This window comes from Cylas formicarius, unplaced genomic scaffold (assembly GCF_029955315.1).
Source record: "Cylas formicarius isolate icCylForm1 unplaced genomic scaffold, icCylForm1.1 PGA_scaffold_4__25_contigs__length_36172078, whole genome shotgun sequence".
Classification (NCBI taxonomy): Eukaryota; Metazoa; Arthropoda; class Insecta; order Coleoptera; family Brentidae; genus Cylas; species Cylas formicarius.
The window spans coordinates 14,976,809-14,989,281 of record NW_026844334.1 but is presented as its reverse complement, the minus strand read 5'-3'; the positions used below and the strand labels follow the sequence as shown (position 1 = coordinate 14,989,281).

The 12,473-nt window shown below is 32.6% G+C and overlaps 1 protein-coding gene across 1 annotated transcript; it reads left to right on the top strand.

Annotated features, from left to right (window-relative positions):
* The first annotated feature begins 6,613 nt into the window (after positions 1–6,613).
* On the top strand, positions 6,614–10,934 carry LOC132700844 (juvenile hormone esterase-like). Its single transcript, XM_060668415.1, has 11 exons — positions 6,614–6,742; positions 6,794–6,928; positions 6,989–7,120; positions 8,551–8,704; positions 8,756–8,941; positions 8,997–9,193; positions 9,245–9,419; positions 9,470–9,648; positions 9,697–9,826; positions 10,527–10,653; positions 10,712–10,934. Exons 1-11 carry the CDS (start codon positions 6,677–6,679, stop codon positions 10,896–10,898), a joined length of 1,668 nt encoding a protein of 555 aa, XP_060524398.1. The 5' UTR covers positions 6,614–6,676; the 3' UTR covers positions 10,899–10,934.
* Positions 10,935–12,473: the final 1,539 nt, after the last annotated feature.

Sequence of the window (12,473 nt, the reverse complement as noted above, 5' to 3'; positions counted from 1 at the left end):
GGCAATCCCGTCGACTGACGCATTTGTTGGTGTGTGATTTGTTCCTTGTTTTAAATCTTACTAAATTGTGAATTGCTATTTCCATTACTGCATTAAGTAAAATTACGTAAAGTTTTGGGTTTTTCACGAAGCCTGAAATATTGTGTTTTGCACTTTGTACGTTTTGTGAAGTAAAACTTATTTAAAAAGAGTTGAATTAAACTGATTAAAACTGGCCCGACTACCTGCGTACTCCTGAACTAGCGACAACAAGCCGTCTCAAGTGTCGAAGTGTTTAGAGAGCTTCGATAGCTACGCTAGTATTTTTTATTGTTTCTAAAATTAGATATGCTAAATATTTAATAACTTTGTGTTCCTATTTTTGCACGCATGTGTTACAAACATTTTTTCGACATTTAACCGCAAAATACAGATTACATCATTACAGCAATAAAACGCCGTAGGTTAGCCATGTAGATGTTCCTCCCCGTGCACTCAAAACTTCATCGAGAGAGTCACTCCCTACGATGTAACACAATAAAAGTTCATAAAAAACTCTAACAATGCCTTTTTTGACCCCCCGTCACAATGGCGTGTGGTATATGTTGATGGCGCTTGCGATACTATCGCAATAATTTATTGCTTTGATACGCTTTACTGGACTGGACTGTATAAATGATTTAGTTCAGTTTTGATAATTTCGGTTGGCTATTTATTATTGGCCGTATTACCAAACCAACGAAGAAACTAGTTAAATTTTAGAACTATGAGGGCTGAAATGAAGTGTAATTGTTCCGTTCATTTCGAGGGTAAATAAATAAAAAATAACGTTAGTTTTGTTAATAAATAGGTGTCCTAATACTTCTTAATTTCAATTTGCTTTTTCAAAAAAAGTACAAATGAAATGACGTCAAAAACAGACCACGATTAATTAATATAATTAACCAAAATATTCGTCAAGTGTATATGGTTCTAAGCTTATAAACATTTCCCTAATACTTTTCTTAAAATTTCTAATAGTGCTTATACATTTCACCGAGTTCGGTAGATGGTCAAATATCTTCATGCACATATAATAAGGTCATCTTTCTGTTATTGACAGTCTATGATTAGGTACCATAATATTCTGGGTTCGAGTGTTATAATTGTGTATTATGTTTGCCTCAAATTCATTTCCATTTTTAAATATAAATATTAGACATTCGTAAATATAGATTCCACACACGGTCATTATTTGTAGGTGCTTAAAACATCCTCTGCAAGAGTCAGTGTACTGCATTTTTCTCATCGATCTTATGGATCTCTTTTTAATAATAAACACTTTTTTTAGTTCAGAGCTAACAACCCCAGAATATTATACCATACCTTACAATAGATTCAAAATAAACACAATAAACAGTTCTTAAGATGTCTGTTCTCATATACCTTCCGATAACTCTAATTGCGAAACCTATTTAATTTTGTACATATTGTCCGTATATGCGTTTCCCATTCTAAATGTTCGTTTATGTGAACACCTAAAAACTTTGTATTCTCCGTGAACTCTACATTTATGTTATTAATTTCTAGATAGTCAGGAATCTGGGCTATTTGATTTTGTTTTGTTCTAATAGGATTGACTATTAGTTTGTTTTGTATGAACCATGAATTGAATGCATTTTTCGTTTTATTTGTTACAGCCAATAGATTTTCTCCTGGTGCTAAAATATTTATATCGTCCGCATAATTGGTTATCAAAACTCGTTTATATAAAAAATAAAAAGAATTGGTCCTAGAATGCTACCCTATGGTATACCTGTACTATTTTGTAAGATTTCAGATTTTGTAATATTGTTTTTACTTTGGACGACGCCGTGCTGTTTTCTGTTTGAAAGGTATAATTCTATCCAATTGAGTGTTTTACCATCTCTCCATTTTGTCCAATAAAATGTTATGGTCTAGGCAATCGAATGCCTTACTGAGATCTAAGAATAAAACTCTGGCTAAGTTTTTTTCCTCAAACTGCACCAAGATGGTTTTTGTGAATTGAAAAATGGCGGAACTGGTTGATCTGTTTTTTAAGTAGGCATGTTGAGAGCTAGAAAACAATTGTCATTCATTCATAAATTCAACTAATCTGGCGCATATTACCATTTCAAACAGTTTAGAAAATTGGTCGATAGTTATCTAGATCTTTTAAGTCTCCTTTTTTGTATACTGGTTTAATTAGAGCTAATTTTAGTTGCACTGGAAAGACCGATTGCTTCCTTGAGTTATTTATTAAGTACCACAAAACTTGTGGTATTACTGGAATCGAAACTTTCACTATACTAGCCGGAATTTGGTCATAGCCGCTGCTATATTTGTTTTTTAATTTTACTGAAATTTCCAGTATTTCATTTTGTGTCACAGGAATTAGATGTACTGACTTCAGAATATACGACTCTGAAAGAGTCTAAAAATCCACTTTTTTATTTCGTAAACGATTTCAGGTGCTTAAGTGTGATTTTAGACCACGATTATATTTGATTTGGCCATAAAACAGTGAACTATACTCCAATGGGGCCGATAATGCACCGATCTCAATTTTGTGAGGCACATTTCATTTAGAGGAAGACCGGTAATGGATTTTCTTGTGATATGTATGTGGTTTTATGTATTTTGTGTATAGAATACGTATTAATATATAATAATACACTTTTAACAAACCAATTATCCGGTTGGCTTCTTGGCTTCTTCAGAACTTGACTGAAACTGACTCAGTGATAGTTAATTTTCACCACCTAAACTGTATAATAACCCATTGAGTTATATAAATTGTTATGTAAGTAAAATAAAATATTGCATTAATGCATATTAATCTAAAGTGTTGATTTGATTTATATATATATATATATATATATATATATATATATATATATATATATATATATATATATATATATATATATATATATATATATATATATATATATCAAAATCTCACTTGGCATCTTCAATGCTCGCGCTCCGAAAATTGTGTTCGAAGTGTTTATATATATATATATATATATATATACATATATATATATATATATATATATATATATATATATATATATATATATATATATATATATATATATATATATATATATATATATATATATATATATATATATATATATATATATATATATATATATATATATATATATATATATATATATATATATATATATATATATATATATATATATTTATTTATTTATTTATTGCTATTTTCAAACGAACTAATGACCTGTTAAAACCATAATTAGTTAGTGGAAATGGAATATAAAGTATATATTCAGTGTCCTTTGATTAATTCCAAAACTCAATTTTGAAAGAGCAAAACTATAACTCGCATGTAAACTTCGCGTTTCTAGAGAAATTCAATATAAAGAATAACTTTGTGCATATTACTTAGAAAGAAAACAATAAATAATTTCTTTCTTCTGTTGTCACAAACATGTCATGAAACATGAAATAAAAGGGGTTGGTTAAATGTATTGTTGAAATTGATATTCAGAAATAATAAAAAAAAGCAATTTTTTGGGGACCAGCATCTTCTGAACGAAACTGTTTTGTTTATACTATTTACCCTGGAAATCAGTGCAACTTTTTTTGAAATGCTTAGTATACGGTCCAAAAAAGTTTGTTTTATTTATTAAAACTTTTAATTAAAATAATTCTAATTAAAATATAAAATATTTTTAATAAATAATGAATTTTATAACTATAATTATTTCTAATAAATTTTTCTATCCTAAAAAATCGAGTGCTCCCATAACAACTTAATAAACACCCTGTAAAGCATATCGGTTGGAATGGTTGTAGCAAATTGCCTTCAACGGCCCACAAAACACGCAATCCTAGGAAATGCGAAATCAGTTCAAAAAATCGGCTACATCGACGACCATCAGCTATAAAGGAGAATGCCCTTAGGTCCCAATAAAAGGAACCGAACAAATAAGCCTCTAAGGTTGTACAAAAGCGGGCCGTTTTTCAATAAAAACACTGACCGTTTCCCCGATCGCTCCTCTTTTTGAATAATATATATAATCTATACAATCTTTCGGCAACAGTTTCGGACCTATTTTTAATCTCCTCGATTTTTTGTGACCGTCGTAGATGACCGGTGGCGCGCAAGCTGCCAACAATCAATCCGAGTATGTAGGCACCATTATTAAAAAACATACAAAAATATTTTTCACGGTTTGAAGGGCACGTTCCCTTTCGGCAACAACTGCGAAAAAAAATGACAGATGCTCTTGCACGCAGCACGTGACATGTATGTCTTGTCGGTCCACTGGAATGCATGTCAAAATCCTCTGAAGAGTTTGAAACTTTTGTTCCGCCAGATTATACTTGGTATTTGTAATCGCTATTTCTAATTCAAAAATGTCCTGCAGCGCGGTTGCAAAATAATTTAGTAAATATTAACAATAATAATTGTTATATTACCTTGAAATTACTGCCAAGTATCTTGCAGCAGATATTAATAAAAATATTTATTTATAATTTAGTGTATTAATTAAAACATTTGTGGTTACCTACTAGTTATGTTTATTTTTTTAAATAAAAAAATAATTTCAGTTTTAAATAAAACACGCTTCGTATATTGAGAGTCATATAAACTTATTTTTCTACTCCCGTCTGTAAAATACCTGATTACACACTGATCTAGAGTGCGGGAAGCGTCAGTTTATCACGTCAGTTTCATTTCCCATGAACCCGAGCCACTTCGGACATTTCCGGGATTTTACCGCACGGATTTCGAAGCAATCGGATTTTTTCGGAGATATTTCCCACGCTTTGAATTTTGACATTTGTCAATTCTGACGGTCATGTCAGTGAATGTATTCGTCTTTTGCGAAAATGTACCCAAAAATTAACGGTCGTAGAAAAAGTATAGTATGCAATACGTTTGGTAAACTCTTTAAGTCACTCGTTTATTAAACACTTGTTGCATAATATACTATTTGCTTGACAGTGCGTCATAAACAGAATAAATGTTGTCTTATTCATTTGTAATATCATACATTCAAAAATATAGTAAAAGATAAAATATTTACCAAAATTAGTTAATATTGACAACCTAATGAACAACGTATTCATACATGAATTATTTAAATATTTTTAAATTAGATTTTTTCGGAACTTGAATTTCACGCTTGCCTCATATTTGCGATGATCTGACGATATGTTGAACGTATAAATTACATTACATACCCTTAGTTATGTCTGTTAAATTTTCCTAGTTATATTGTTATCCTCGCTTGGGATTCTTTTAGAATATTTTTTTTTTCGCATAATTTCTATAGAAAATCATGTGTGGTGGTAGTCAGTAGTCGTGAGACAGGATTAGTCTGTAAATTCTACATTAAGGAGCTCAAATAAAATAATAATAAAATTCGATATCTTAGAAAAATTGTTTAAATTTTTGTTGTTCATTCTCGTACTTAACTCTAACGTTAATTTTCAAAAATTAATTAATTAATTCCACTGTTTTTTCTTCTGGCACATTTTTCAGTTCTTTCTGTTCTGAGATTTTTTTCTTCTCGATGCGCACCATCAAGAGGCTAGGGGGTTAGAAAAATAAATATTAAATTGTAATTATTAATAATAAATAATAATTGCAATAATACAACATTTTAATTTAATGGTGATTTTAAATTAAAATATTGTATCTTGAGAATTATTCCTTAAATCTCATTTGTTAACCTATTTAGTAGTTTAATTTTAACAAAGAGCTAGAGTCTCAATATTTTGTAATTCTGGTGACAACTGGCCAGAATATAGGTTCGTTAGTTTTTTCATATTTGGTTCTTGATTTTAAGATTTTAGACTCCCTTGCGATTTGTTTTTTTTTTTTCATTTAATTGTGCAATATACATATTAAATTTAAAAATATAGAACAAGCCAGAAAAACTCGCCTAGAACGGTAACCAAAAGCATCTAAATGATTTTGATTGGATTACATATCAAAGAGGCTTTTAAAGTTCAACACGTGATCGACCGTGAAACTTCATTCTGATATTTCTATAGATCTTTGCACTCACTTAATATCATATTCTGCAATTTCCATCATCCATGTGTTTCGTATCTTATCAACTTTTCTTTTAGTTTATTGATAAACTACGATTTATGGCTCTGGTATGGACAACGTTGCGCTCCAACAAATTTGGCGGGAAACAGCGACAGATAGGGCGCGAATAATTAACCAGGTCGATTTTTAATTAATGTTAAATAGCTGGTCGGATAAGATTCGGTTGCGATTTGGGTGCAATCGCCCATATTCGCCATAAACGTAATTTTATAAACAATATACGTATGCAAAACAACCCTTATCGCCATATTTGCATTACATTATTTAACCAGTGTTATGGAAGGACTTGGCGTAGTCTTCAGAGTGATTTTTTAAGAAATGGGTTGCGAAGCCATTTGGCCGATTCTCGGATACGTTGGCGTTACAGTAAGTCAACTAGCGTATAGCGACCAAATTGCGGTAAATTTTGGTAACACTTGAAGAGCACGTTTTGCGATGAAAATTGCTGACGCGTGACGCATTACCATATCGTTTTGTTCTGATATATATAAATCCCAAAAACCCCGCCGTTTTGCGACAATAAAAGTTTCGTTTGCGGCGGCGTTTGGAAAATAATTTTATCTAAAACCAGCAAATTGACAACGTACAATGCTGCTACCTTACCCAAGTAACATTTTAACAGCGTTTACTATTCTATCGAGTCTACAACTGGCTGTCGGTATAGTTTAATACCTCTTCATTATAGTTAACGATACCTCTTTTTAGCTCGCCGTACAAGTTACCATCAGCAACGGCCCAATCATTGGACGAGAGGCCGTTACTGTCAACCAAAACAAAACTTTCTATGCATTTCAAGGGATTCCTTATGCTTCTGCACCCGTGGGTTCTTTGAGATTTGCGGTAAGTCCTATAAATATATCGAATAATGACCGCTGAAGTAAGTCAGTTGTCGAATTTCAGGCACCCGTTCCACCCCAGGATTGGACGGAGCCCAGAAACGCAACAACGAACGGAAGCATATGTTTACAATTACAAAATAATGAAGTCCAAGGCAGTGAAGATTGCTTATTTATTAACGTATATACGCCAAAGGTATGTATTACATTCAACCCCTCATTGCTTTATCTGTACAAAGTTAAACTTTAAAACAATCGATGACAAAATGCTTCTACAAAGAAACAAAAAATTAACCAAAACAACAAAGATAGAGTTATTTCATAGGTGTATATCGTTTAAATATTTTTAATTTTCTCAAATGCATACTGAATTTGAGGAATTGAGGAAAAGCATTAATATTCTTTTTTTTTAGTTAGATTTTTCAATTTTTACATATTTGTCAAACTTAAATATAAATAAGTGTTATTTTGAGAACTTAATTTCCCTCCTTCCGGTCGTCCGCATGCATGAATCTTAGTATGTCTTGCTATTGCCTAATTGACAAATTAAAAATGTGCTGTGTCCTATTTGGTAGGTTATCAAATACACTATTAAAAATTAAATTGGATTTAAAAAAAAACGGGAGTGATATTCACGAATATGAAAATATTGTAATTGCTATACTAAATAAAATCGACAATCATCTTTTTGTTGGATACCAATTTCGGAATTGTAATAAGGCTCATTAAAAATGATGTTAGCACTCAAAAAATATCTATAATGTTAACTAAATTTCTACTGTTCCAAACAATATATGAAGCCCAAAATTGGAATTGTATTTCAAAGAGTATTCAGCTCATCCCCAGTACTTTTTTAGCAGCATAAAACCCAATTGAACGTATTTCATTCTATTTGTTAAAATGTAAAGATCTATTTATTCATCCATTTGAATTTATTCTAAAGACAAATACAATGAATCCAAGGTTAGAAGGACCATTATTGTGATATACGGTTTTCGGTTAAAGTAAAAACATTTTTCAAAAATAAATTGACATCGTAGATTAAAATGCAAATTTGTTTAAATGATTGGAAATGTGCGTGACCATTGGCACGATAATATTTTTTAATGCAATTTGATAATACTGAATTTTTGAATTTTACGTATTAGTTGTATTGTTAATTTTGCTCCCAAACTAACCCCGTCACTTCTCTACAGAAACGGATCATGCCTCTTATAGGCCGTTGATGTCTTTTTACTGCGGCGTTGCATTTTGCCGATCCCCAAACAATTCCATCATTCCACCATTAATACGACCGTAAGAGATAAGAGATTTTTAAATCCCTTTTTATTCTAAATTAAACGATTTTTAATCAAGACAAATACTGCCATTGACCTGTAGATATATATTTTTTTCAAAACAGATTTAATTTGTCTGAGAGTTGGTTTTTTTTTGAATGACTTAGTACCTACCTCAATTATTAATTAATCCACCAAATGTTTTATAAGTTGGTAAATTATATTTACTGTTGATTAGCAATGGTTTTTAGTTATTTAAATTATCTTTCTTTTGAGAGTATTTGTTTGTTTGCATTTAACCTACCTAATAAGATTTTTTCTATACCCTATACCACCTATTTTTCAATAGCTGGACTCGACTGCAAATTTACCCGTAATGGCCTGGATCCACGGAGGCTACTTCATGTTCGGTGACTCGAATTACGAAACCTATGGTCCAGATTATTTCATAGAGCAAGACGACGTCGTTATAGTTACTTTTAATTACAGATTAGGAATATTCGGTAATAAAATCTGAATAACTTTACTTCACACATATTCATGTTCATGTTTAGGATTTTTGAGTACCGAAGATGACGCAGCTTTAGGCAACTGGGCATTGAAGGACCAAATCATGGCCTTACAATGGGTTCAAACCAATATAAAATTATTCGGAGGCGACCCTGGGTCGATAACCCTCTTTGGACAAAGTGCTGGGTCAGCTTCAGTTTCCTATCTCTGTCAGACATCGAAAGCCACAGGTATATCCCGAATATCTATAGTGACTTTTACTCATATAGTTTTTCAACCTTTCAGGACTTTTTCACAGGGCTATTTTAGAAAGCGGGTCATCACTAGATTTGTGGTCTCTGGCCAGAAAACCCAAGGAAACGGCATTTGCCGTAGGCTCTTTGTTAGGGTTGACGGCATTTAGAACTTCTGATTTAATATCCCGACTCAGACAAGTAGATGCGGTGACGTTATTGACAAAATCCATTACTCAAAACTTAGGTGTATGTATTACGCAGGCAATTTGAATTCTTATTGCAACATTTTTTTTGCAGCAAACACTTTTTACTAACCCCAGAGATGGTTTGGTTTTCGCTCCTTCTACGGAACCTGATGTGGACGAAGCTGTAGTAGTGGGCAAGAGTCACGAAAAGCTTTCTGAAGGCTCTTTTCTTCAAATCCCTTACATGATGGGCTTTACTTCACAAGAGGCCATAGCTCTGGAGACGTGTACGTAAGAAATTTTCTAAGTTGCTCTATCTATGTTAATGGGTTTCCAGTCATCAACCAACTTAGAATTTATCTGTTGACGTATGACGCATTTCCCAGGCGGCTCATACCCATCGATATGAATATTATTCCTGTCGACGTCGTAACTCTAGCCATAGTTGCCACATCGGTAAAAGATCACTATTTGGGTTTTATTCCAGCCGTTCTATCCACTACTCAAATAACCCAAGTAAGTATGTTTGGATTCAAAAATAAATTGCAATATAGTTTGTCTTAGTACGTCACTGACGATCAATTTGTGCGAGGAATTTACGAAATGGCACGCCTCATGTCTGCAAGGGTTCCCGTATATCTATACAGGTTCTCTTACGAAGGGTTATTGGGTAACCCATCCAGAAATGGACCAGGTACAAATAGTATATTATTTGCTAACTAACTTTTATTAACATCATATACATATGCATAAACCACAGATGTCAATTAAGACAACTAAGAAACTTATGGACATGATTGGTTTTGCGATTTGCAACTTACTTAACATATTAAATAAGTTAAATACTTATTTCATGTGTCTCAAACTCTTGACTGGAACCTTCAGCACTGCACTAACACACATTAACGCGTTTTACCACAAACCGACACTCAATTTTACGTAGTCGACGCGCTTTTCGCCAACCAAGTTGGCATCTTCAGTTTTAATCTTCTCCTGAAGATGCCAAATTGAGTTTCGGTTTATGGTAAAACGCGTTATTGTGTCATGTGTCTTTCTCAATGAAAATGTTAATTTTGTTCGTTTTTATTCTTTTTTAAGAATATATTTCATTATTTACTATTTTAGTTTGAGTAACGATTGTGGCACTCTAAGGTTTGGGTTAAACAATATTGAAAAATACAATTTTTTTCCATCTTTTGTTAACGCCAGTCATTATTTTGAACTTATATATCTTGGACCACCTTCATACCAGTGCAATTATTCGAAGATTAAATTTAGTCTATGTTAGAAGCAAAGTATGTAAATAATTACTGGGCAAATAGATACGTAGCTTTTAGAGTCTCAAATTTCAAAAAGTACTGAAATAACGAAATCAATCTCTATTATTCTTTTAGGGGTGTCTCACGCGGAAGAGTTAAACTATTTATGGCGTCGAGAAGACTCCTTGCAGTCACCTCCAGAGGAGGACATAGTGATTAGAAATAAGCTAGTCAGATTGTGGATCAATTTCGCGAAATTCTCGTAAGAAAGCAGATTCGGGTAAAACCGTTATTGTGAAAACATTAATTATTATTTTCAGTAATCCGACACCAGAAGCCGACAGCCTTCTAGACAACGCAATATGGCCCGTGGCGTTATCGAATAACGTTAGTTATTTCGACATCGGGGCGAATTTTCAAATATCGAGCAATTTCAACAATTACAGCATACCATTCTGGACCTCACTTTACGACAGATATGGCAGACCGCCGTACGATACTTATTGAGTTATAAAATTGACATTTATTTAAAACGAAAATATAACGGTCAAAAACTGAAAATTCGATTTTTTTTAATTTCATGTCATGATCGAAAGGAAAAACTAAACAAATCTTTTTTCCTAGTTCAGTACACATTGTGCTTAAGACTAGAGCGGACATTACTCGTTTTGGTTTCACACTAAACTTGTCGAAAAAAATAAGTTTGCCCTACAGAAACTTCAGATTAAACATCCAGTGTGAAGAAAATAAAAAAATATTATAAATTCGCTAAAAAAAGTTCAATATTTCATAAATTTCGAGGATCAATTATATAAAATCTAAACTCTCTCCCAGTTCAAATGGATCATACGAGCATATAATGAAATCACATAACATTAAACTTATTTTTTTTTTTTAAATTGTACTTAGACATTATGTTCACTTACTGAAATTCAAATTTTAATATATTACTATTTCCAATGCGAATATTGCCTGGTTAGAAATTAAAATTTTTCAAAAATTGTCTGCTTCCGTTAGGCTCTAGTATACGAGGTGTGTTCAAAACGTAAGGTGATTTTTGTAATTGGGTGGGTTACGTACATCCGTCTTCCATACATATTTTTTAACATGTGTTCACAGTTTCAGCCAGTTTGGAATAAATGGAACAAAAAAATATCATAAATCATACTGTTTTATTTTGATTATTAAGAATATTACCTTGAAATTATCCGCCGTTTGCAATACGTCCGGAATTGTAGGAAAACAATTCATGGATTTTGCATCATGATAATGCACCTGCTCACTCATCGTTGCTTGTGTCTAACTTTTTGGCCAAAAACAAAACCACAATCAGCCTCAGCCACCATATTCCTCGGATATGGCCCCCTGCGACTCTTCCCTGTTCCCAAAACTCAAGAAACCCATGAAAGGTTTGGAACGATTGAGGAGCTAAAGAAAAAATCGCTGGAAGAACTCAAGGCTATATCAGAAAGTATTTACCAGAAGTGCTTCGAGGATTGGAAAAAACGTTGACGCAACTGGGCAAGTGGGGGATTACTTTGAAGGGCATAACATTACTTTTGATGAATAAATGAATACTTTTTGATAAAACCCAAACGGGTTTTTAGGTTTTATTTGAAAAGCAAACCTAGAATCTCAAATGTAATAATAAAAAAAGGAAAGAAAACTCGGAGCTGTACATTTCTTTTGTGCAAAAGTGTTTTTGACTTAAACATCCTGGAACTAAGACAAAGTTTGGCAACACACTTGGAAAAAATTGATCGTTCAGTTCCACATCCAGATTTGTTCATTATTAAAACATCGATTGCACAAATAACATTGCACTTAAATTCTGGGCTTGGGATCTTTGAAGAAAAATACGAGTGGTCCATTCTGCGCCGGACATATGGTGAATAAACAAGTTAATCGGATACCGAAATTGAAAAAACATCGAAAAGCGACCGGGGTTTTATTCATTGTCAATTGAAAAAATATGCCCGCGTGTGGGGTGGCGAATCGAAAGCTGTCAGAGACCATTGGTCTCTTGTCAATAATTCCTATGCGTTTGATATGTCGATTATGACGAAATGGTCTTTCGTATAC